Source organism: Setaria viridis, chromosome 2 (genome assembly GCF_005286985.2).
Source record: "Setaria viridis chromosome 2, Setaria_viridis_v4.0, whole genome shotgun sequence".
NCBI classification, from domain to species: domain Eukaryota; kingdom Viridiplantae; phylum Streptophyta; class Magnoliopsida; order Poales; family Poaceae; genus Setaria; species Setaria viridis.
In genome coordinates, this window is record NC_048264.2 from 21779972 (window position 1) to 21807561 (window position 27590).

General features: G+C 43.1%; 1 protein-coding gene and 1 pseudogene across 1 annotated transcript; both read right to left on the reverse strand.

The window, feature by feature from the left end:
* Positions 1-174: 174 nt before the first annotated feature.
* LOC140221991 (uncharacterized) lies at positions 175-871 on the reverse strand. The gene is made up of 2 exons (XM_072291954.1): positions 697-871; positions 175-614 (listed from the first exon to the last, which is right to left on the reverse strand). Exons 1-2 carry the CDS (start codon positions 869-871, stop codon positions 175-177), a joined length of 615 nt encoding a protein of 204 aa, XP_072148055.1.
* A 7249-nt stretch (positions 872-8120) lies between these two features.
* LOC117842835 (uncharacterized) lies at positions 8121-11458 on the reverse strand (annotated as a pseudogene).
* Positions 11459-27590: the final 16132 nt, after the last annotated feature.

Sequence of the window (27590 nt, forward strand, 5' to 3'; positions counted from 1 at the left end):
CATCGCATTAGTCCATTGAATATGGCTGATAGCAAACAATAGTAAATTGTTGCAAACAATATGTAAATCATAATAAAAATAATCACACCAGTATAATAATTTAAGAACACAAAAGGTTATAGGTACAAAAAATTGCAAATATTACAAAGTTCTTGTTACATAAGGACACTATATTTAATGGCCATAGTGGTTTTGTCGATCTTGCCACATCCTTTCAGCAATTAGTTGCTTTTCAACCATCAACCTATGGTCATTTGCCTGTGCACTAGCTGAAGTATGGGAACTAGGTGTCAATGTGTTCTTCGGCAGAATGAAACAATCAGTGTCTTGAGAAACAACCCAGTTATGGAGGATACAACATGCTATGACAATATCGACTTGAGTAAGGTATGGGAAGAATGGCGTAGCATCATCAAGGACTTTAAATCTTCTCTTGAGTGATCCAAAGGCACGTTCTACAGTCACACGTAGAGAGGAATGCCTTAGATTGAATAGCTCCTTCTCATTTTGGACTGGATTGTTTCCCCACTCATTCAAGTGATAGCGCACACCACGAAAAGGTGGCATGAATCCAAGTTTGGCTCCGTATCCCACATCCACAAGGTAGAATTTTCCTATGATATGAGGAACACAATGCTTATTTTATTGGTTTTAAGTAAATTAGTGTATGAACACATACAACTATAGTAATATTACCTTCGGGAACTCGTAAGCCACCATTCTCACGCTCTAGGGCATCTGCTAAAACCACAGCATCATGTGTTGTGCCCTCCCAACTAGCCAGAACATAAGTGAATTTCATATCAAAATCTACAGGAGCCATCACATTTTGTGTTGCAAATGACTTTCTACCACGAAAAGCTAGCTCCATTGACTTACTAACCGAGGCCCGTATATGTGTTCCATCAATGGCTCCAATACAGTCCTATTTGTTCAACACGTAAGAAGGACTAGTTCCTAGAAATATAAACCTATCAGCAAGGTACGATTGTCAAGTATCATACCTTAAAGTATGGATCCCATCTAGGGTTGCCTGCGATTTTGGTTGGGGTCTCCAAAGAAGGTGGTTGGATAAGATCATTTCTCAGCTCACCTATGGCATTGAGGACGATTCTAAAGTATCTACTCATTGTTTCACTTGATCTCCCGAAGTTTGTAGCAACTACTCTATTCCTTTCATTGTGTCCAATCGTATGGAGGAACATGGCAACTTGCTCTTCAACAGATACATGTATTGTGTCACAAAGCAACTGTCGTTCCCTTAAAACTTGACACAGTTGAAAGAAAGATGCTCTCTTAAGCCTAATCATATTTGTGCAGGTTGTGTCATCCCGCAAAATTTTATCATTCATGTAGGATATTCTAGCCGCATCCCTTTCCACTAATGGGCCATATGTAATAGGCTCTCTCCTATTCCTTAATCTGGACCGGACATACAGAACAACCATAGAAGCGGCAATATATGCAGCAGCATTGATAAGCAATTTTCTCCTTTTAACTTGCCTCTTGTCCATCTACATGACCCAAAGCAATGAAAAATATTGCTTAAATAGGGGAAAGATAGCATATAGGGGAAAGACAGTGTCAGGACAGAACTATTTTATCTACCCCTAAACACAAATGTCCATTCAAAAAGATCTAAACACAATGTCATTATTTCAGAATATAAGAAGCCTAACATGCACATTATTTCAAAATATAAGAAGCCGGCAAGGCCGGACCATGAGTCCATGATGATCCAAAAGCAACCGAAAAACTCCAATTCAGGAATATTCATTTGTAGGATCCAAAAGGAATATATTCATTTGTATTTTTCTGCAACTCCCATTTGTAGGAGCGTATGCAAGTTACACGCCTTACACCCATTCAGGTGCCCAAAAGTACCTAGAGGATACAACTAACCTAGAGGATACAACTCCATTATACTCGGAATATATTCATCTAACAAAGAAGCACTCAGTTATTATTGTTTTCTTCTCATTGTGCACTACTTAGAGGCATCCAAGAGCAACATTTGCAATAAGAATTTCAGTGTTACCCTGCATCTCCATGGTCAAGCAAATCTAAACTGACAATAGATGTAACATTCTACCAGAAAAGCAGGCAATTCACATGAACAGAAAAGTAGGCAATTCACATGTAACATTCTACCATGAGTTTAATCCAACTGACAGAAAAGAGGAAATGCATCTAAACTGACAGATCCTAGGATTTGGTCCCCGTACCTTGAATCAGAGAGTAGTCGACCAAGAACAATCCCTCTACCTCCGCTGCCGCAAACCTTGGTCCAATCTTGGTGCCTGACCCACGCAAACCCATCGCTGGACAAGATTAGGGTTCGCGCAACACAAGGGAAAAAAGGGGGAACCACGGGTCATACCTTGCCTGGTGGCTGCCGCGCGAGGATCTGGTGGCTGCCGGTGAGGATCTGGTCGTGGCCGGCGAGGATCTGGTCTGGGTCGGCAAAGAGCAGTCGGGGCCGGCGAAGAGCGGTCGGGGCTGGCGAAGAGGTGGGGGAGGAGTGGGCTGACGGGCGCTAGACGAGCGGCGGCGTCGGGGAGCCGGCGGCGGACCTATGAGCGGCGGCGGCGGGGAAGAAGAGTCGGCGGAGGAGCGGTGGGTCGCGAGCGTCGTCCTGCGGGTCGCGAGGGGTTGTGCGGCGCGTTCTGGACGCCGCGGTCCGCTTATTTTGGGCGTACGGGATGGTTCAGCATATTTGTGGAATATTCTCTGAGCTGGTACAATTCTGTCTAGGATGGTGTGGTACGATTCAATCAACCAAACGCTGGGACAAGGTTCGATCCAGGACGAACTCGTACACGTACGCTGCCGTACACCCAACCAAACGCACCCCTAGTTTACGTGTACATGTCCAGCTAACAGGCTTGATCCAATCCGTAGGCTTGCATTGGCTGGCAGCTGGGCCATGTTCTGGTCACTTTTGCACGTGTAGAGATATGACTCCAGGCTCCAGCTTTGGTTATATCATGATGAAGTATTTTAGTATGTGCACATATACACCTACGATTACTCACGCTAGTTTGTGCCATTTAATTTCCTTGGCGATATATACAGATATGGTTTAACTAACTTGCTTGGTCGATGTTTACTTGAGCAGAGAGCGCCATGTATATTTTTTTAGGCTCATTTGTTTCCTTAGCTAATTAATCAATTAGCCAAAAGGTGTACTTGGGCCCGTATGTACTTGGGCGTGGGTTGAGCTGATGGCCTTTCTACTCATTATATTCCCGTTTTATCCATCTTCTTTTATTCTTTTCATTCATTCGACGAGTGTCGTGTAGATGGTTTAAATTTCTTTAGTTGACTAACTATTTAGCTAGCCATAGAATTCTTGATCACATGCATATGTCTACATGTGTAAAGTGATGGTATATCGATTGGTCGTATACCCCTACCGCTAGTCTTAGTCATGCGTAAGCAGTACATATACGACGGTACAGTTCTTACGACCATACATGCACATATTTTTATCTCTCATGGCTGATATGAGATTATATTGATTGATTTCATAGTTCTTTATTTATTTCATATTTAAATGTAATTTAGCTATCAATATTATTTTATTATATTATAATTCATGTATCTTGGGCAAGGTCAAAACCCGTGTCAACAGCACTAGGTTAAAAACCGGCGCGGCGGTGGGGGGAGGCAGGTGCTGGCGGAACAAACACCACAGCCGGCGCTGGGCGAGCGGGGTGCGGACGAGCTAGGCCGGCTTGCCTTAGTGGGCCGTAGCGAGGAGGTGGAGCAAGCCGGGGCGGAAGGATGAGTGGGCCGTGTGGTGAGATGGGCTAGGCAAGCGGATTGGGAGTCCGGGCTAGGCCGCAGCGAAAAGTGGAAGAGAGGTGGGTTGCGAGCTAGGCCGAGTGAGAAGCGGGCTGGAATTTGTGTTGCTGGCCCGTGAGAGATAGAGAAGGGTTTTTGATTTATTTGATGCGGTTTTAGATCCAATTTAATTTGGATTTCGAATTTGGGTGGGATTCAAAGTATGGGCTTGAAATATAAGAATGGGGCTTTTGAAAGGGTTTTGCAGATTAGAAATAGTTGTGCATGACTATGATGGCTAGTGTTTTTATGGTGTTTTGAATAGAATTAATATTCAAATTAGATTTGAGTATTAGCTTCGGGTTTTTTTAAGAAAGGGAATATTTTTAAAAGGTTTCTAGAACTTTTGGGGAGGTTTAAAGGGTTTAATTGATGAGAGGAAATGTTTGAATATTTCATAGGTTTTAATGGAGTTACTATTTGAATAGAATTCGAATATTGATTCAAAGGATTCGGAAGGAAAAGTTTAAGAGGGATCGCTAGAGCAATCAAACGCAACATGCCAGTATTTTATGCAAGGTCTATTTATAAAAAGGTTTTGGTATTCGGGGAAGAGAGGATGTGTTTATTTTAAGAAAAATTTCATAAAGTCCGTATTTTTAAGAGAAGTGATTAGGGGAAAGCGAAGAGCCTATACACATATTATGCCATTCTAAACCGGCTATTAAGGAAGACCCTTACACCTAGAGATGGAAATACTTCCGATGTGACACTCTTCCAAAGGAACTTAATGGTGGCTTTGAAACCGGGAGAACCTCAATTTAGCGTGGGTGACCTTATTTGGCAAGAAATCAAGAATTTATTAGAGAATCCTCAAAAGATTTGCAGCTATAGTCCCTACATCATGTATATGATTGAGAAGACAACAAAGACTAAATATCCTAGGGACATGAAGCACAAGCCATTGAGACCTCCTGTGAGCAAGACACCTAGAATTCCATCTCCTCCAGCTGAAATAGAACCTGAGCAGCAAGGACAATGGATAGAAGAGCTTGAGCAGCAGCAGTTTCAGCAGCCGGCTATGACCCAGGCAGGGACCGGTCTGACTGGTTTGGGTCTGGGCAGCGCAGCCACACTCATAGGTAGCATGAGAAGCCCTCTTCTCTGATAAAGAGGTTCATAAATTTTCTTGTTGGCATGTATAAGAGTCAGAGGGACATTGAGGTGGAACAACAATAGTGGAGAGCTAGCAAGAAGGAGCGAGATTCCATTAAGATGATGCACAGTTCCATGAATCTTCAACCTCCTCGCTCTCCTATGTATCCTTCACCTCCAGAGGTTGAGATTCCATCAGTTGAGGCAAGAATTGAAGGATACATGTCATCCGGGTACTTTGATAAGTATTACAGCATGTTCTATCTGGACACTGGTGGTTCATCTTTGGCTCCTCCGCCTTTTCAGCCACACCCAGCAGGAGGATTTGATACATTTGTCTCATATCCGAGTGTTCATGAAGGTCCTTATCCTTTTTATCCGGCATCCGCCTTTGCGTCTTTTTCAGGAGCTTCATCTTCAGCAGCAGCTAGTGGTAGCATTCCGGGTGCTTCCTATGCAGCAGCTCCTCCACCTCCTTTGGATACGGTCGAGTTTGTAGTACAATATATCTTTGGACCTCCTCCTCCTCCTCCTCCTCCATTCACTCAGGGTATGTTAGATAGCACTCTTGCTTCTCTCTCTGAAATCACAGTGCCGGATTCTACTTATCTTATCTCTCCTATTCATTGGATGCATGAAGGCACTCATTGGGAAGGGCACCCACCAGGAGAGGGTGGACATGGACATGAGGATCAGTGACTGCAGCTAAATCTTCTCCAGGCCCTTTTATAGATGCTTGATGACAAGATGGAGAAGAAGAGGATTAAAGCTTCATCTTTGGAACTTGGCATAGTAGAGCAGGTTTGACCGGTCAGCAAGACCGGTCTGACTGATCTATCAGTTGGCTAAGAAACTTCTCTGTAATAATTGGAATTTGAACCTTTGTGGACGTGAGAACTTGTAATGTGTGCTAATGTGTGTGTAGACCTTACTTATGCTCTTAAGTGACTTTGTGATAGTTTGATATGCATGATTGGATGATAAATGTTTTATGTGTGTGCTGACCGGTCTAGCCCATGATAGCACACATCCTCTTATCTCTTGTTGAGTGTTTTCATGTCATATGTATCATGGATTTTATTTGTTACACACACTTGTTGCACCCCACGAATTATAAGATATAGGGGGGAGCTACTATGTTCTTCTTGTCTATGTGTGTTGGTGTTTTGTCGCCGATTAGTGATTATACGCCGCGCTCTTCTCACTTCCGATGGCTAGCACACAAGACCCAAAGAATTATACTAGTTCGGGAATGTCTCTACGTCCAGGTTCGGCAGGAGTCATGTTCCTTGGATTGTATGCTCAGGGGCTTACAACAGGGTGCTTGCAAGTGGGTGTTCGTGCGAGCGAATGTTGTGTGTTGCAAGGGTGTGTGAGAGAGAGTCTATCTATCGAGAGAGAAGGCCCAATTCCCTTTATATAGGTCAAGGATCGGGTGACAATGTTTTTAGAAGAGGAGGGGGTCCCCAACCTTAGAGGTCGGGGGCAATGCCGTGGACGAGATCTTCCTTGTCCTGTATTCTTGGCTTGGTCGTGGGCTTCGCACGCCCTTGTACGACAACTCCTGTGCGGCGTGGGCTGCCTACGCAAGGCCAGGCTTGCTCTGTGGCATGCTCCCATCCCGTCCGGCAACTCCATGACAGCAAATAGGACGGAGCCGTGACAGATGTCCGTGCAAGTAATGAGTGGGTAGACCTGAGCCTGAGCATGCCACTTGTTTCAGCTTTCCTCGACCTCCTTGGCAAGCTCACGACCCTATCACACCGTCATCCGGTGCTGGGTCCCACCCTCCTGCTACCCCGTACAGGGTCCACCACTGGGCCAGGCTCCTGATCTTGACGGGTCATCCTGGCGAGGTCAGTGCTGACGTCGGGGGCGCGGGCTGGTACATACACGTGTACTCTCCCCTGACGAGCCGTCCTGGGCGGTCCGAAGGGTGTTGCCACACCCTTAGACCTTCTGGCCAAAGGTCGGTGCCTGTTGACGGTCCTTATCACAAAAGTGAACCGTCAACTTATATACCAAACATTAAGAAAACCTTCACCAATATAGGCTTAGAGGTTTAATGCTAACTATTTCCACAAGCTTTGGTTAAGTATTGTATGCAGGGACCCATAGGTGAATAAAGAGAAGAAATGGGCTAAAGTAAAGAAGAAACACATCACTCAAACAAGCTCATACACCCGTGAGGGAAAGAAGGTCCACAAACCAAATCAAAACAGTACAAATCCACAAAGACCAAGGACAAAGCCCTCCAGGAGGCCCACCTGCCAAAGACGGTGGCTAACTGGGCCAGCCCAGAGGTACACGCACAGCGCACGAGCCTATCTGAGTCGGAGACCTCGCGGGCGCTGCGGATGGTGGTGGGGCCAGCAAGCAAGGCGCGCACACGATTTTTTCTTTGGATGAAACCAGTTCGTATTTTATAAGTAGTGTTTATTTATGTATGCATGTAATAAATATAATAGTAAGTCACAAACAAAATAAATGATATTTACACAACTTTTTAATAAGAAAAATGATCAAACGTCAGAAAAAGTCAACAACAAATAGAAATTTGGAACGGAGGTATTACATTAGTGTGACAAATTGAAAAATATGAATTACTATAGCATTCTCTAGCTAGATAATTCTTAAAAGCTTTTACTAGAATTTTAAGTACCATTTCTTTCCATCATCTTTGCCATGTATTTAGTTACTGAAAATGTTTTTATTATTTTCTTGCAATATTTTTAGAATGATTTTTTTTAATTTCGCGTAGCATCGCATGGACCATCACCTAGTCAGAAATAAATCCTGGGATCGAAGTCTGAACTGTAGATACACTGATGCGATTCTCACGAATCACAACAGCTACCACCGCATCTTGGATCATCACCTAGCCCTTGCACAGTTCAAGCCAGTAAACATCATCTCATCTTTGCCTGACGAACCCAGGTTATTTACAGGCAAACGGGCCTAAAATGCTGTATCAGAGACAGAGAGGGGATGCTGAAGAGCTTAACCAACACCACCAGGTAGTCAGGAACCACCAAAATGGCTGACGAACTGAAGCAGCTAGCAGCCGTCATGCAGGTAGGGCGGCAGTGCTTGCTATGAACAGAAGCGTCATATATTATAACAGCTTTTGTTTTGAACTGCAGTATCAACAAATAAATGTAAATTGAGGGAGTAGTACATTTAAATCAATAAATCATTAGATAGACATTACGTGGGATGCCAGGAACAAAAGAGAAAATGTGCATACAGAAAAATTTAAAACCAAATCATAACACATACAAACATGGTTCAACCAAAACATTTAGCCCACACAAGTTCACTAGTACATAATAAAGTACCTGTATCTGCATACTGCAAGCAACATAATCCAGATAGTTGCATTACACATAATTTTCATAAATCAACTCAAGAAGTTCAATCTCCAATGTCTGCATCCAGATTCTTTGTACCATGTTTCAACAAACAGGTTGACGCTTCTTTGTCCTAGCCAGTTCTTCGCATGCACCTCAGATGGTTTACCCTGTTCAGTTTGTTTGATAGCTACTTTTCAGCTCGCTTCGCTTCTATCTGCATCAAAGAGAATAGCTCACGTTTTGAATGAGAAAAAAATTCTCTACAGCAAGAATTATTATTTTTATCCAACAAGAACAAGTCTCATGTTTATCAGTAACTAGCACAAAAAATAGAAAGAAACATAAAAGCAAGAATAAATTATGCATGTTTGTTTTGGTCAAATATAATATTCTTGAAGTGAAAACCCAGAGGAACTTAGTTTCTATCATAAACACAACTCAATACCATGTCCAATAAAAATGTATTTGGTTCCCTGCAGATGCCCCAGCCAGGCTCTGTGGGTGCAGCTTTTGGACATTTGGTTGCCTAGGGGAATGTCTAAGCCTGTCCCATGGCATGCAAAAGTAGCCAGCGAGCCTGGCTCCCAGGAAACGAGATTGAAATCCGTTTCTCCCAAGCCAGGCTCGTGAGATGCAGGGTATTAACATGCCAATGATGGTATTAGCAAATAATTATCATGTTTTAAGGCATATTAGTATATTTCAAAGTAGATTAAGAATTAATGACAAAAATAAGTATTGTACGGACGATTCAAGCAAAATAAAAATAATCTTAATATTTGTCTTTTTATTTCAATATAAGCTGTTTAGTATTGATTGACAGAACTCCACCACAGTTAAAGAAAACTGAGCTGTGGCCTTGTTTACTTCCATAACAGTTTTTCTAACATTTCACAGGAAGGATCGCACACAAACAACAAAAATTCAGCTTAACACAAACTTATTTTTATTGGATTGACAGGATTTGTTTGATCAACTGATATACAACATCAACAACACTGTACAGAACAAGTCATATCAATAACCCTCCATTGAATCACACTGTCATCAAGCCATAGCTCCCTGAATTAGATGCACTAACTTGCTAAGCTCTAGACCCGACTGAAACCAGAATGGTACCAACACAGTGATTCACTAGTTCTCATGGCAAGCATGGCATTCATACATATAGTCGCACATAAAAACATAAAGGGAACTTACCAGCATACAGAAGTTACCTTAATACTGCTCAGGTACCCCTGCAGATCTCACTTGTGCAGAAGTTCGGGAAGAAAATGGTGCTCTTCTGGACATCAAGCTCAGCCAATCCTCGCAATGTTGCCTTCCTCACATCAATAGCAAATATCACTTCCAACTTGTCCATGTACCTGGGTCTGGTTTGAGAAAGCAAGAAACGACATCATCATCCATGCTTAGGATGGAGCATGCCACTGGAAGTTCCTTCCATGTTCGTGTGGTCTTGCTGCTCAGCATAGCCATGAGATCAGAAAGACATGGGTCACTAGCCTCCAAGTTGACGTCTTTAACGTCAATTACACAGTCACGGTGCCAGCCCTCCCCCAAACCAACCGGTATTGCCATGTTCCATGTTGTGGACTTCCAGCCATCACGGATGACCTGGGATTTCCTTGAGTTATTGCACACCCAGTCAGTGTGGGAAACAGGGGTGGCATTCAGCTCTTCTCGGTACAAGAATTCCAACTCTACATACTTGATCAAGTCTTTGTTTCGGCTGATAGTTACGTCCCGCAAATAGCTGGGGTTACAATGTCTGAGGGCAAGTACATTGCTACACGTCAGCGGTCTCATAGGTCGTCTCATGCAGTGCCACGTAGAATTTTTGATGATGTGGAGGAGAGAGAGCGAGGAGAGAGAAAGAGGTCGTTGCTTCGTGAAACAACCACCTCATGAGCTAAATTGTAGGACTACGAGACAACTTAACAACCATTGTATGAGTTATTGTTGCCATGCAACTCATAATATTTTATTTTTCTTATGCACAAATTAAGGAATTATATACCACTACCAGACAACTTATAGGACAACCCATTGTACAGGTTGCCTGTTAAATCGTCTCAAGATTACGTGTCAATACATGAGACTGTCTATTAGACGACACCAATGTACTTGCTCTGAGGAGGCGATCCCAGTCACCCCTTGCCGGCACTGGCAGTGGGACATCCTGGAGCAGTGGGCATTCCTTGAGCACGTCGCAAAAGAAGATGCCACGCCAGAGGTCCACCCAGGCGACCGTGCCATGCTCACCACCAATTGTGATGGTCTTCTCCGTCTCGTGGTACAGCCTGTCGACTGCTCGAGGTAAAGGGATAAGCTTGTCCCTCTCGAACTCATTCACTGACAACCGCTTGGAGATCCACCCTTTGGAATCTGAGGATCTGTACAGGTGGAGGTCGAAGTCCCACCTAATGAGCGCGCGGCCATCGTACAGGGGGAGCCTAACACCGAGAGCAGCAACGACATACCAAGCGCCGTCTTCGCGGCTAATGAGGGCAGTTGCGGAGTCGTCGAGCACCCTGGGGTGCGGGTTCGGTAGCAGATTTAGCCACTGGGCGCGCGGCCTGTAGACGAAGTAGTCCCAGTCCAATCCTCTGTTGATGCTGTTGGGGTCGATGGGAACGCGGAGGAGGACGAGATCTGCGTCGGTGGCGACAATCTTGGGCCCTATTTTGCGGAAGTCCAGGCCAGGGCAGTGGACACAAAAGTGGGAGAGAAGTGGCGGGCGGGCGGCGCGGAAGGTCACCTTGATAGGCAAGCCGCTGCTCGTGGTGCTCGCGGCGGTGGTGTTGTTGGGGAGGTCGGCGATGTAGCACCACCTGTCGAGGAGAACCAAGCCTGAGGCGGCGGCGGACTCGGGAAGAGAAGGTGGAACGCAGGAGGAGACGGTGGAGGCAGCCATGTCCGTGAAGGGCGAGGAAGCAGGGGAGGTGAACAGATCCAATCCAAGTAGAGGCAAGGGGATCGGATGGGATGGCAGCAGGCGGCGAGATTTGGGACGAAATTTGGGGCTAGGGACCTAGGGTTCACCTTTGGGATTGACAAAATTGGTTCTAGCTCCGGAAGATAACTGATTTTCGAAAAATACCATTAAAACATCTTATCTCGATAAAATACCATCAAAAGATACAAACATTATCTAAAACTAGCAAATATGCCTATATGTTGCTACGGCTACATGAAAACTACATCAATATATTACCATACTATATAATTTGGTCTTTATGTAGCTAATCATGTTTTAATATGACTCTAATCATGTTTTAATATAACTTAATATTTTTGATGTTATATTTGGATAATTTATAAAAGAGTCATAGCTATAGTTGAGTTTTATTAGGTTGAGAATCGGAATAGCTGTAGTTGAGAGTTCTAAGAGTAATATCTATTTAGATGTTTGCAAATTAATTAATTAATGTATGGACTTGCCCGTGCATTGCTACGGGCATTGGATAATTTTTTTAGTTTTGGCTTTACTTTAAATAACATAATTGTAGAAAATTTGAATTTACTTTTTTTTATATTACCCTGAATCTATATTTTTTTTATTATTTACATTCTACGTTATTTTATTCATAATTATTCAAACGTAGAAGTCTTATTTAAATCGAATTTATCCTTTTTTTTTCTTTTATGTCATCACCTTGGGTCTGATTCACAGCCCAGGTAGGGCGCTCGAGTACCATTTAAATTTCTTTAAAAATAGATTTTTTTTTCATGTTATGATAAATAATGATATATACGATTAAATCACCGTGCCTACATGCTAATATGCCCCCTCATCATGTACTCTTCAGTGACCTGTTATAGACAAATAAGTAGGTTATTCAGATACGGGCTCAAACAATATATTAGGTAATTAGTCAGAAGATGGAACAGCAGAATTACACATTGACAATTTGTTTAGTAGATTCATCAACATCTTCACAAATGTATGTTCTTGAGGTGTCCCCGTGATATCCTGGAGCAACACTCCATGTCACTTTACAAAGCGAGAAGATTAGCAATGACCATATTGACCACATTAGAACAGAGCGATGACAAGGAAAGGAACATGGTGGCTCATAAGGAAAAGAATAGTTGTAGCACATACGTTCAAGTAGACGGTAATCAATGTTGATAATGTCTCCATCCTGCAAGGTCAGTCAAAGCAAGCATAACTGTTCAGCTCAAAATTAAGTTCAGCAATTGTACCAGCTGACACATCTTGTTTCAGAGCTAGTTTGTAATTGTTATAATGCAATCTAACTACTTACGAGAATATTTACTAACTATAGTATGTTATTATGCTTCTATGGCTCAACAAGAAATGCATCTGATTAACTGCTACACTTGAAGCAATTCAAAGCCAAAAAAATCGATCAACCTGTAGCTCGCGAGAATCAGGGATTCCATGACAGGTGCACTCGTTCACTGCGTGCAGACACTGTTCGGAAACCCGCCGTTCCAAGGGGAGAAGGGTAGGCGCCTGCGTCGATGATCATCTGATGCACAACTCTGTCAATCTCATCCGTCATCACAGCCGGCTTCGCAGAATAAAGAAAAACACATCAGCCACAAATTTCTCCACAGAGGCCGAATCAGATCTGCAAAATACTCACTACTCACTTTGACCAGTGTTCTGCATACTACAGAACCCATCGACACCAAGACCCTCGTCCATGCACAGTACCGCTATCGCCTCCTGCTCCGATCCAACGCTGCCGCCGCGGCCCGCATACGCTACCTTTACATCGTCATCAACCTCAGCTGGGAATGAGCCGCCGTGCCGCTGGTGAGAGATGGAGGAAGGGACGAGCGGGCCTCGGAAGGGAGAGAGGGACCAAAGAAGGTCGGGGCAGCGCAGTCAGGGCGGCATGGGACGTGGAGGGGCGCGATGGGGGGCAGCACGGGATGTGGAGGGCGGCGACAGGGGGCGCCGCGGGGACCCGGGGCGACAGGGTCGAGCAGCGACAAGGCGAGGAGGGGACGAAAAGGAGAAGCTTTTTCCCCTTTAACCCCCTCTCTTCCCTCCTTTTTCCACCCGAGCCCCCCATTTGTTCAGCATTTGGATTGCGGGTTGATTACGAAAAAGTTAAGAGTTTTTTTACAAAATGATCACGACGGTTGAAAAAAATTGACGGTTGGAAGAAAATATTCTCTCTATATTAGGTATAGATTACCAATCCGTTGCATATTGTGTGCTTGGAACTCATTTTCCAAGTGACGAACATAAACGGACTTGAAATGACATTTCTACCCTTGTCTTGTCCACGGCTCCCAGTCGCAGATCCTCTATGGAGCGAGCACACGGTGCTAGGACGAGCGAAGGTGGAGCCTGCGCGACGTGCGGGGCAGCGCGGAAGCTGCGGCGCGGCCGCGCGGGCCGCTGGAGCCGCAATCCGTCGCCGTATTAGGTGCCATATGTGCTACCCTGGGGACGCACTCCGGCATTCGAGCCGCACGCCGCCGTCGCTCGCTTCGCGCGTTTCTGCTGGCAGCTTTGGATGAGTAGGTGAACCATCGGGAAGATAGAATGTTGTGCGGCTGCAATAGCTTCCGAGCTTGTCCACTTCCTTCCCTCTGTTTCTTTGTTACTCAAATAATGGAGGTTGAATGCTAGACAGTTCGTGGATATTGTTTTTATTCCCTTTCTCAGTAGAAGCAAATAAGCAGTTGCATTTCTTCGTTGATATTGCTTCTCTTCCCTTCTTCGAGGAATCATGAATACTCTATCCAGTGAACATTGATAGGTTAGGGGTATTTTTTTCCTAGTTAACAACGATTTGTGCAAATTTTAACAGAGTGCTAATTTCGGTTCACAATTGCATCTTTCAGTGGTATTTTACAGTGCGTATTCTTTTAGTGATATTTTACGGAAATCGTTATCTTTCAGAATTAATTTTCCTTTGATGATTTTGGAGCCGTGGCCGCGTCAGCACATCACATGTGTGCGGTTAGTGTTTTACTGTTTTTTGCAGGTCGGGTCCGGACCGCACCTACGAGGCTCGAAACTTCCACGAAGCTTCAGATAAAAAAACACCTCTGCTCTAGATTTTTTCAGTCAAACGGTTTCAGCTTCAGCAGCTCCACCGCTGATCTACTTAAAAAATGGTGAATCTGCCACCAAATCCATCGATTCGTGGAGCACCACTGCCACTGGTAAGTGGAAAATGACGGTTCATTCTATTTTTTTCTTCTCTTTCTCCTGTCGCGAGTCTTCTTCACCGCGACCAGCCACCGCGCGCTCGCCTGGTCTTCCCCGGCCACCGCGTGGCCCTCCCCCGGCTGTGGCCGCGCCTGGCAGTGACTCGCCGCCAGCCGCCAGCCTACCGGCAAGGCCGCGCTCCCCCGCCCGAGCCCCGCCCGCGCCAGCCCCTGCCTAACCCCGGCGAGCCGCGCGCTGCCCCCGCCCCAACCACCCGCGGCCGGTCGCGCCCCTCTCTGCCCCGCCCCAGCTCCATCTTATTTGCATAGATGTATTCACCAGGAACCGAACAAAATTTAGTTTTGCATTTTTAGTATTTTTCTACAATTTTCTATGCAATAAACAAGATTGAACCTATACTCCAAAATACGAAAAACAACAAAACCCAAAACATCACTTGGGCCGAGGCGTCGACACGCCGTGCGCCCTGGTGGCACGGCTCTGAGGCGCGCACGCCCAGTCCCCCCCTCTGACGAAACTGAATCAAAGGGGTTCAGTTATAATTGCTCGGGAAACACATATTCAGGTGGCCGAAACTTTCATAAACACTATACAACCCGACCCTAGTAGCTATATCAAAGTTATATCTAGTATGTAGTACTTCAAATTTTAGTAAGGAAGTTTGGTCCAATTAGAATTGGTTTCGGAGATAGGAAGGCTCCAAGTTGAGGAAAACTCACTGAATCCTAGGTTCAGTTAACTGGTTTCAAAATTGCTGTTTGACCAAATTTTGACTAATATTTTTAAACCTTTAAACTTGGAATCACATAACAAGGGTTACATATTATGAAACTAGATAGTTTTTTCGTTCCATTTTGACCATAAAACATATAGGTTATTTAAAGGAATTTAAATTGGCAAGCACTCAAACATGGCTAATTTAAACATTTTGCTCCTATAAGAAAATTCAGAACTATTTTCACATATATCACGTATATGCTTTCTAATAATCATGTTTATGAGCAAAATAACATTTCAACTATTCACATCCACATGTTGCTCTAACTTTTAGTTTGGCTTTTAAATTTAATTTTTAAACATGAAATTTGCAAAAATTTAAACATAAACATATAAGATGACCGTTTGGCTTATGAACAATGTGAGATGCAATGACACGTTTAATTTTAATTAAACTTGCTTAAAGTTTTCTAAACACCAGAGGTGTTACATGCTGCCTACAGTGAAGGCGGACTTCATCTCAAGATCCCTTGCACAATACCACACTAGCTCCCGCAATCATCTCCTGAGAATGTGCTTGGTACCCTGATCGAATTCCACATGAAACACAAGAGGGAATGAGTAGCATGCCGCCCAATCTCGCAAACTCCAAATCTCAACACCCCTCGTGTCAAGTCGTAAGTCTCAATTTGTGCTTAGCATGGAATGGAATGGGAGAACATTAGTTTATAGGACATGCAGACCTAGCATGTCTGTTGGGCGTCGGGTGAAGGAACAGCCACACTGCAGGGGTAGGCAGTGTAGGCACATTGCAGGTGTTCCGTTTTTCCATTCTCCTAAGGCTCTCTGTCACTTTCAGTGGCATCACTGTCGAGCGTCCAGAGCCTTCTCTCCTTGCTTCTCTGTTGCTGTTGAAAAGTTGAATATAGGTTTGCCAGTTTGGTTGGTTCTAAACCACTTCATACTGAATCTGTTTCCAGTGATCAGTTTTTAACCTGGAAACCAGTGAACCTGCTCAAAACCATTCTTGCTATTCGTGAGCTCGTTCGCGCCAGAATACATCGTATCGTCAACCGGTGCTTCGGTGTGGGCGGTCGTGTAGCCATTCATACAGCATCCCAGATTCCCAGTTATTCGACGAAATATGCGTCCTAGGTGTTCGATGAAATGCGCGACCTAGGCATGGATCCACAAGTACCTCCCGTCCTGTGTCATAGCCCTCAATGCCGGTGGTGGCGTGGCCGCGCTATTCCTGCAAGTGCTCCATTCTCTCACCTAACGTGCGCTCGAACCTCGAAGGGATTCACACAAGAACTCGTGTCGTCCATGTCCTCGCAGGAAGATATCTGTGCGCTCGCAAGAAGTCCCAGCACTTGTGCTTGCAGCGACCAGGGTACGTGACGAGCCACACTCATGTATCTTATCGGTGACCTAGGGGCTAGTGACCAGCGACCAGGGTACATGACGAGCTGATGCACCTTTAGTGAGCTAGAGCCGTGTGTAGTTTGGACGAGCCGTGCGTCCGCCTAGCTGCTACAGAGCCGTATTTTCCGTATAGCGTCTGATCTGTTGGGATGCCACGCGGCGGCCATCGAAGGTCTGGGCACACTGACGAAAGTTTGGACACCGGATCTATCAAATTTTCTTCCTCACTGATAACGTGACCTCGCGCGGTAGCTGTTGAGAATTGAAGAGAGATCGAAAGAATGAATGTGAGGATTCTCTCTATTGATTAAATGAATGGTTTGGTTACATATTTATAAAGGGGGAAAGACATCATGTTTCTTGGGAGTTGGAAGGTCCACATCCTTTCATGAAGTTGGTCTCTTCATGAAAGGTCCACACTTTTTCATGAAAGATCCTCTACAATTATCTCTAATATTAATTGATCACTAATTAAAATGTTTTACAATAGTAGCCGCGCGATTTTCTAGATGCAAAGTCAGTGACAGTTGAACAAGTCTTCACGCGATAGTTTATCGAAACAGATCCCAAAATTCAGCAGTAGGCCAATTCTGCAAAGCCTGTACAGAACCCAAGACAAGCCCCTTGTACAACAGTACAACGAACAATTCAGATTCACGCAGAAATAAAGAGGGACTAGTAAATGGCAGACTACAGTTTGGACTGACCAGAAAGTGTTCCTCTATCTTTTGCTAGTATCTTTTTCATGGAAAAAGAGCGCGCCAAATTGAAGCAGTTAGACACCACATGCTGGCAACAAAAATGCAAATTGCAGAGTAACTGTTCACATCCCAGCAGCAACTCCATGAAACAAGTTTGGATGCTGAGAAACTCTGAAACACATGCATATGATGTTAGAAGGGTGCAAACTTTATACATCTCCAAAGTTGCAGGAATGCCAGGAATCTGTAGAACACAAAGTTGGTCATCGAGTATAATAATTTAGTAATTATTGTGTTTTTTGTTTTGAACCAAACCATGGATGTTCATTGGTGTTATTAAGAAAGAGTAAGCTAAACTGAAGCAGATCGACACCACATGTTGTCTGCAAAACTGCAAAGTGTTGTCCAGGTTCAGCAGCCATTCATCAAGAAAAGTCATTGGTATACCGAGCCTTCTGGGAGAACACATCTAACTGAATTACAAGAACTCAAATTCAGTAACTTCAGCGTTACAGAAGTTTCAGAAATTTGTAGAGCGCAGAAGTTCCCGAAATCTGTTGAGCGCAATTTGAATACAGAGTTTTGATCTATATGATTCCTGTTATGTAATCATGTTTATGCACTGACAAAACAATCGATGTTCAGGTGTCTGAACTATGAACCCATATAGCTGCTTGCCAGCAGACACCACCACCAACGAATCTAGTACTACTATTATATGCATATATAGTTATACACAACAGAACGGCATGTACATATTGTTTCGATTCTGAAATCTGGACTACCAAAATTCAGAGATGCTGTAGATTCAGCTGAGATGTTCACGGCAGAGCACAGACAATAGGACCAGAAAATTTCTTCTCACAAATCGAGTCAATAATAATGCAATTTACGGTACGTCTGAACATTACATAAGCGATTACATGACCTGCTCGTTTGAATAGTCTGATCAGATCTTTAGTTCTTTACACCAAAAATCGAAGGACTCTCTCATCAGGTTGCACACACCGCTGGAGCAGTGGAGCCACGAGCAGCTGCTTCTTGGGCAATGCCGATTCCGCCTCTTCGGTCCTCAGCAGCTCCATTGCGTCGACCTTGGCAAACCATGGTTGTTTGAGCGCGGCAGCCGCCGTGAGCCGCCTGTTGGGGTTGCACGTCAGGAGGCCATTGAGGACCTCGTATCCTTGCTGGGACAGCACTGCCTCAGGGAACAGCTTGCGTAACTGGTTGTCATAATGCACGTCATCTAGTATCGGCATGTGCTCGAGTCCACGCACGACGTTCTGACCAATGCACCGGCGACGTCCCTCGGTGGCGCCGCCCTGGCGCTGCACTACGCGAACCTCACCATGCTCATCGAGAAGCTCGCCGTCTCACCTCACCACATCTGCTCCGACGAGACGGACGACCTGTACGGTATGCTGATGGATAGACAGGATCCGGGCGCGCGCCTCAAGCCGTTCGAGCTGTCCACCTTCCAAAGGTTGGAGCCCAGCGCGTCGAGCGGGCCGCCCACCAGGACGACCTTATGGGCTTGCGTATTTGCAGTTTCCGTGCTACCTCCTCATTAGCCTGCATGTTTGGGTCCACCTGCACAGCCCCATAGCTAGCTCCTGGATTAGATCCAATCACACGGCAACCCTTCGGTGCCTCTTTCCAGAAACAACCATGCGTGGCAGCGGCGTAGGTTTTGACGCTAGGTCAAGCGACGGCGGCGACCACGGAGACCACGACGGCAGCTCGATGGACACACCCACGGCTGCTTCCTTCGGCGCCATACGCAAGCGCGCCGTGATGCCGCCTCCTACATCTGCGCATCCATCTTCCATGCTTCATCATCCAGCATCTGCTTCACAAGAGAGGCGCCGTCCTACTAAGGAAGCTGTCGTCCAGGAAGATGACAGCAACGACTACGGTGATGGCTCAGGGATGCTACGTTTTCTCTACAGCAGGTACATAGTATATGCTACTGTTGGTGTTAGTTGGTGCACGTGATGGGTATCGGCCGATCGATCGAGGCTTGTATACGTTGTAGAAATTTCGACATTTTAATCAAGATAGAAGTATGCGTTCTGGATCAACTTTCTTGCTTAGTATAAAGAGATCTATAATGTTTATAATTGGATTAGTATCTGATTATTCTTTTCTGAAATTTAAGTTCATTCAATCATCACCTGCTGGCACAATATTTTTCCTCTGATAATTCTTTATTCTAGCCTTATATAGGGTGTGTTCTCACCTAAAAATTACTAGGTGATTGCCCTCTGTGTTGATGTAGGAATTTAAAGGATGATTTCTATACTCATTGTGTATGAACAAAAAGCATATACGCAGGACAACGGCATTTCCAATAATTATCAGTCATATTCTTTGCACACCTAATAATTTAAATTTGAGTGATATTTTCTATGCATCAATAAGCAGTCCTAATTTCATCAGCACAACCTCCTGAACATGCAAACATACTGTTATACCCTCACTATTTATATTGCCTGATGCATATCTAATATACAACACTGATTTAGATCTATGTAATCTAAACTAAAGGTGGATGGCTGAAATGTAGTTTTCAATATATTAGAAGCATTTACATGATGTCAGATGTTTGGTTTCCTAAGTTTGATCAGTCGACGCTAGTAGAGAAATTATTAATCAAAGTTTCATCATAATGAGAAAAATATTACCTCTTGTATTGCAATCACATTTTGCTAATTTTGTTAAATTCAAGTGTAAGTAATATCTTAAACCACACAATGTTATTTTTTTTGCTCTATTGCACACAGTGAACCATTGATGGGTGAGACATGGAAATTTTGTTTACAACGCAAGGGGAAACCTAAGGACGACGAATTCATCGACATTGAAGTAGATAGAGCTCATATCTCATTTTATAACGTGGTATACTTCAAAGAACAGCTTGGGTATGGAGCCAGGGACTTCTTATACTACAAGAAACGTTGCGGTAGGGATGTAGCTAAATTTTAGGCCATCGAATATTTATGCCATTCAGAAGCAATGCTATAGGACAATGCTGCGGAGAGGAAAATCATGTTGGTATTGTCAAGGAAGCTAGAACCAGAGGTAAATGTCAGCATAACACCAATTAAGCAATATGGGGGGAAGCGAAAACATGATCAATCAGGTACAGATGAACACCTTGATGCCTACAAGGTGTGGCTAGCAAACTGCAAGCCAAAGAACTAGACATAGGTACGATCATTCTTTGCATCACCCATTCAAATTGTTATAACACAATGTTGCTTTGACAAGTGCATCTGGTTAATCATGACTCAAAGACTATAGGGATGACTTCAGGGACGAAACAATCGAAACATACAAGGAATGGCTAAGGCATACAAGCCGTTGTCAACATATGCGTAATTTAATTGCTTTTATGATGTCATCAAATATATTACCGGCTCTTGTACATTCAATAAAATAATTGACGCATGGTGATTTTTTTTACAGTGTCATTATTGAAAGAACATACAGAATATTATCATATAACTGGATGGGAGGGAAATCAGGAAAGGAGCACAGCAAACAAAGATAGGCCAGCTCATGCAAGAAAACCAAAACAACAAAGGAATGGTATGTGCTGGTCTTTCCATTTTGCATTATACTCTTTTGCTGATCATATATATTATATTTGTTTCATATGTTAATAAGGTGGACCCAAAACTCGTGGACATGGATGTCTCAAAGGATATAAAGCAGCTACAAAGAGAAGTAAGAACGGATCTCAGAAATTAAAGATCGAATTTGATTCCTTGCTGGGAGGCCCCTATGGTGAGAACAGCCGCACATTTGTGGATGAGATTGTAATCTTTACCAGGAAAAAGGCTCCACTTATAGGAGTGCAATCGTGGAAGGATGTGAAGGACAATGTGAAAATAACAAGCGCTGCTTGTACACCTTTTGTAGAAAATTGGCACTAGGAACTCTGGAATCCAGAAGGTGAAGACTAAGCATCTCACAGGATCAAAATCATATTCCCAAATTAGTTTTGAACAGGTAATGACAACATTAGCTAAGTTAATTACTTTCTTAGATGGTTGTTACCTAATGCTAAATTGTTGCCATCTCAGAGAAATAAGGGTAATGGCCACCAGACTACTAATTTGCAACTTTGGATGACTACTCACACCAAGGATGGGCAATGGTCAAATGAAGACTCTAGGGATATCTACGTGAGTGCTTGTATATGATTGCACCTTTAAAATTTTAGCATGTTTCCAACCTATTTTGGAACTATTTGAAATTACATGCTTCTAATTTATTTCTCATGTTTCACTTAGGAAAATGCCTGCATCCAAGTTACAGAGGTAGAAAAAGGGAAGGGTAGGCCCTTCCTTACGGTTGAGGAGGAAAACATAGTTTTCCAACTCAACTACTCTAAAACTCTTGGAATAAAGTCATACAGATGTCATGGACGTGGATACATGGCAAAATATCCAACAAGAAATGCTCTACGGAAACATAGAGAAGAAGATGCAGCCCGTATTTGACAAGAAAGTATGCAGCACCAATAAGAGGTTGAAAAATTAAAAAAAAAGGTTGAATATGCAGTTTCAGCAAGGGAAAGAGACAAGGAAGAAACTAAGAAACAAATTGAAGAAATCAGGGAAGAATTCTGGTCAACACTACAACAACAAATACAATTAGCATTGTGGCAGGTAATAACTTTGGACCACGGTTTTCCTTTTTTGGCTCCTCTATTTTAGCTAATGTTCCTTGTCTTTTGGGCTACACAGGCTATCCCAGGGACCATCGACACCACACCAAACGGACCAAGTATCAACAACAACTTTATTACACCACCACGTATAGAGGATGCAGCTATAGAGGTAATACAAATGCAACAAAGGTTACTTACAGAAGATGCAACATGTTTACATATAAAATGCAACTTGTTCACATCAAAGCTTTCATTTTGGCAGAATAATGAACCAGTAAGCGTGTTGACCACAGAAACAGTAGTTGACGAAGGTATTACCATGACAACAAAGACTAGTGCAACCAGAACTCTTTCCAAAAAAAGAATGGTTCCAATGGATCATTGAATTATGTTTCTACCCAACAACTATTGAGGACTCATAATCAAAAGAAAAAACAGCAGGTATGAATACCAATGTGATTTGTCTTTGAAATGGTGGGCAATATGTTTTTTATGATATGTCAATAAAGTTCATCAAACTGGTGGGGATCTTGTCATCTCAAACAGTATATGATATTATTGCAGAGTGTTCCTTAATTTAGTTTATATATTTACTATGTCACTATGATCATTTAGTTTGCACGTGATTAGTTATTCCATGCACTTAATCACCAAGGTTCCTATATTAAATTAATAAATTATATGTGTGTTCATGAATTGCAGGAAAGCGTGGACAACCAAAATATTTAGAGAAAGCTTTATGCCTATATGCTGGTGTTGGATAGCTAGAAGAATGAAGAATAATCGAAATTTTTATTGGTGACAGCTGGTGCTGATGGGGCATGAAGAGATCAATAAGAGAACTCATATTTAGTTTTATTTTCTTATGCCAAACATAGTTGCAAACTTGTAGTTAGAGATGATGTTTTTATTCTGTTGTGGTCATGTTTATTTTAACAGTACTCTATTCATTGTGTTATTACTTTGGTTGAGACATATATTTAAAGTTAATGAAGGTTTGAGTTCTTATATGTGATGATGAAATATATATTCATGGCACAATTATTTTGTAACAACAATTGAATTTCTAGCTACAAAAAAAAATTAAAAAGGTGCTGGCTAAAATGCCATCGTTGCAACAAAGCACTATGCAACCACTGTTTGTTGTTGCAATATACATTACTACCACAAACTTTATGTGTTGCTATAGGACGTGTCTACCACCAACAATGGTTCGTTGCATTTTCCATCTATTTCCACTAACAATAATTCATTGCATTTTCCATCTATTACCAACAACAATAATTCGTTACATTTTCCATCTATGACCACTAATAATAATTCGTTGCATTACCTTTTATTGCTACCAGCAAGTGAATGTTGCAATTGTGACTCTAGCCAGCAAATTTTTTACGTTGCAATATTTATTTGATGCAATGGAGCATATTGCATGGCAATATGGCCATATTCCCATGTAACTACGGGGTGACAATAAACCTATTTTGCGACAAATTCATTTGTGGCAATACTATCATATTGCAGCCACGTATTTCATTGCAACAATAATTCATGCAACCATTCTGCTAGTCGCAATATCCGTGCTTGCAACCAAATCGCAGTTGCGTTAGTTTTTTTTATGTGCATTGCAAAACCACCATATTGCAACACCATATCCAAAAGGATGCAAGGACCTATTGCACCGTTCCAAATGCAACCACCTGTCAATGACCATACATAGATGTAATTGATCTTTATTGCAACCAAAATAACCATATTGCAACCTAATATAGGCGTCATGACAGTGCTGGATCCTAGTAGTCCTTAGGCTAGAAGTGGAGCTTAGGCTAGAGCTTTCTCGCTAGTAGTGCTCTGCCCTCCCTTGGGTCGGTTGGCCTTCGGTATGGCTTTGTACTTGACTCATCTATATCATATTTATACAGAGTTTGGTATTTATGCTATCTTGATAGTATGCTATACCATATCCTGTGCTTCATATCGTTATACTCGTATGCTTAGTCTAGATTTACTATATTGTATCAATTTGGTGTGCCTTCGGGCTTGCTCTAGTTCTATGCCTATCGATCATCATGGTCAGGGTTACAGATGGGCTAGAGTAGTGATCACGTGCGTGGGAGTGGTGCCTAGGCATCAAAGGATCCATTGATATGACTGTGCCCCACGATTTGAGGTGTAGGCGGCAGGTGGTGGCAGCCTTGTTTGTCCCTCGCGCTAACCTTAGGCCTATTATTTTATTTATTTTATTCTCTATTTATCCTTGAGATTGGCTACGTGTGTGTGTCATATTACCCTTATACTCTATCATGGCTTACCCCTTTATGAGTAGTCAGTCTATTTCTTGAGCATATTATCCAAGTTATGTATCCGATATCCTCTTCTACACCATGCCATTCTTTGGGAAAATATAAATATCGGTACCTTGAATACTCTCTGGGTGAAATGCTACAATGGTATATCCGTGCGCTTGTGGATTCATTTGCATATGTTAAGAAATACCAACAGTGATGAAGATGAGGAAGAGGAGTACAATGTGAAGCACCGTAATGACAAGGAACCAGCAGGCAGTGACAGTGATGAGGACAACGGTGATGGTGATGGTGATGGCAATAATGATGGTAGAGGTGGAAATGGTGATGAGGATGATGGAGAGGATGATGAGGATGAGGAGAGTGATGATGAGGATGTGGACAATATTGCTATGCCCATCATTTAGAGGCCTACCTATCCCTTTCATAGAGGACCGACACATTATTTTGGGGATGGGATGACTGAGATAGTGAAAAGGTTGAGAGGAGAGGTTCCATAAAGTGCTCCTAAGACTGCTCAAGAGTATAGATTTTGGACTCCTTTTCAGCAGGATCTCCACACCACCGTCATTCTTGAAAGTCCAAAATCATGCATGAAGCACATTGGGTATATGGGGAAGAAGCATAATCCTATATTTGATGAAGTGATGAATGCTTGTGCTGAGAAAAGAATTAAGCATTTCATGGGGTTCAAGCACAGTTGGAACAAGGAAATCATTGCACAATTCTTTGCTACCGTGTACTTTGGACATATTGCAAATGAGAGGGCTATGTTTTGGATGATCGAGGGTGGCAGGCACCACATCACTTATCCCGTCTTTGTATCTATGTTCAGAGTTGGAGATAATGATCACACCTATCGTAAGCTCCATGATGAGGGTGTTCTTGAGACGACAAAGATGCACTTCATGTATCCCAAGAATATGCAAAATGCAAGTGCCTACGGGATTGTTTCAATTTAGCTCCAAATCAACATCATTAGGAAGTCTATTATTTTTTTCCTTCTTTTCATGCTTAGTGATCCTTTTGCATTCACCTTCCAATTTTCATAATTCATTTCTTGAAACACACATAGTTTGTAGTTTCTGGTAGAAAATCACACTAATTCTGAATACCTGGACCAGTAGTGGTACAATGCTTGTGGTGCATGTTTTCTTACCCTATGAAAGTGAGCTCCACAAAGACCTCTCAAAATGGAACTGGGCTGTTCTGTTTCAATGTGTGTTGTTTTGAAGCTATAGTAGTATATTAAAGTACATCCCACTTTCTGTAACGTTTTCAGCAGTATTACTTTCATTATGATGAAAATTTACTAAAATTTTATTGATGATCTATGTTGCTTTTATTGCTGAAAATATGAAGAAATGATGATCAAGTAAAATATATTTTGTGTTTTTGTTGATGTCACGTATACACTCAAAATGTTTTTTTTTCACGATTCTGTGTGTCCATGGCTATGATTGCACTTGTTGTTTTCCATTCCATATTTGTACTCAGTAGTGTACCGACTTTTTTTTTATCCAAGGTACTGATCTGTTGAGCCCTTGATCCCCTCATCTACCTGTATCTGATTTGTTTTCACAACTAGGTATTTTTATATTGAAAATGGATCGGAGGGCAGCTTGCTATTCTTTTGTCCTTGCATTCGTTTGGCACAATCATGAATTTTTATCACTGGATAAGCCATGCACATTTGTTAAATATGCCTGTCCAATTCCTTGTCCCAAGTTCTGAACCAATGCCTACTGTTTCGAAATGTTTGTAGGCTAGTTTGTGCTCAACCTTTTTCTTGTACCCTTTGGTTTAATTCTTTTTTCACATAATGGACCTTGTCGGAACAAGCAGATGGAAATGTCTGGCGTGCTGAATTTGGTCCTGGAGAAGGTGGAAGGCCTGACAAAGAAAGTGCAGCAACTAAGAAGGGAGAACCAACAGCTCCGGCAGCAGCTTCTCTAATCTATGCTTGGTGTGGGTGTTCTCGGTTCGGCATTGTTGTGCTTTGTGGAAGACCTCAAGCCCATCGGGCCCACAGATCAGCGATATGTCAAAGTGCGGTTATGTTAGTGTCGGGGATACATCCCCAATACCCGCAAGGAAGGAAGAAGTCAGACTCCTACTAGGATTCGCCCTGTAATCCTACTAGGACTCGTCTCGTGTAATCCTACTAGGACTCCTCCTTGTAACCGACTAGTACTCTGCCTCCTGGAGTATATAAAGGAGGGCAGGGGTACCTAGCTCGGTAGGTCACACCTCAACACCCAAGTGAAGGACGCAATATACAAACACCCCTAAACAGGACGTAGGTGTTGGAGGTATGCCCTAGAGGCAATCATAGAGATGATGATATTCCATTTGTATCCATGATTTATGTTGTGTTCCTTGAATATCCATTAAAGGCTACTTGAATTGATTTGCAATTATGTGAATTGTGTGTGAAACTCTTTACTTGTATGGTTATTCTAAAGTTGTCCCTAGTCGGAGTTCATGTGAGGACACACATGAATATTAGACTAGCACATGTATTAGTTGATGACTATGTTTCACAAGTCATGGACATGGAGATGTTGAACTAATAATGTGGACACATGTGGAGACATGTGCTAGGACTGACCCAACACGAGAAGTAATTCTCTCTTTAAACAACATATACGCTTTATCCTTAGACCTGAGATTGTCTCATGTATTCAAGATGTGGATCGACTTACTTAGGGGCTATCAAACGCTACGCCGTAACAGGGTAGTTATAAAGGTAGTTTTCGGGTTTGTCAAGAAGCATGCTATGAGACATGGTCAATCAAGATGGGATTTGCCCCTCTCTGATTGAGAGTGATATCTCTGGGCCCCTCGAGTGATCGGATCCGAAAATGCATGGCCATGCTACGTACGGTTAAGAGTTAACCTACAAAGGGATTCCGAATCACAGGATCGAGAAAGAGCGGTTGGCTTGAAGCTAGACCAAATATCGTGAGGCAAAGGGAATAGCATGTATATAATGTTGTGATGGTTCGTTTGATATGATCTTCGTGTGCGTATAGGAGTTGGCACATCTTGCTAGAGGCCGCTACCGACTATTGGGCCGAGTAGGAGTACTCGGGCCATGTCTATACGTATCCGAAGCCATAGGGTCGCACACTTAAGGGGCTGGAAGCCCAATTCGGATGTGATCCGAGTTGGATTAGGTTTAGAAGTACTAATGGGCCTCGGACCCAGAGGCCCGTTAGGAACCTCTACAAATAGAGGCGTGGGGACGCCCTAGGGTTTACACCTTTTTGGCGAAACTCATCTGCCGCGCCTCCCATACCCTCGCCT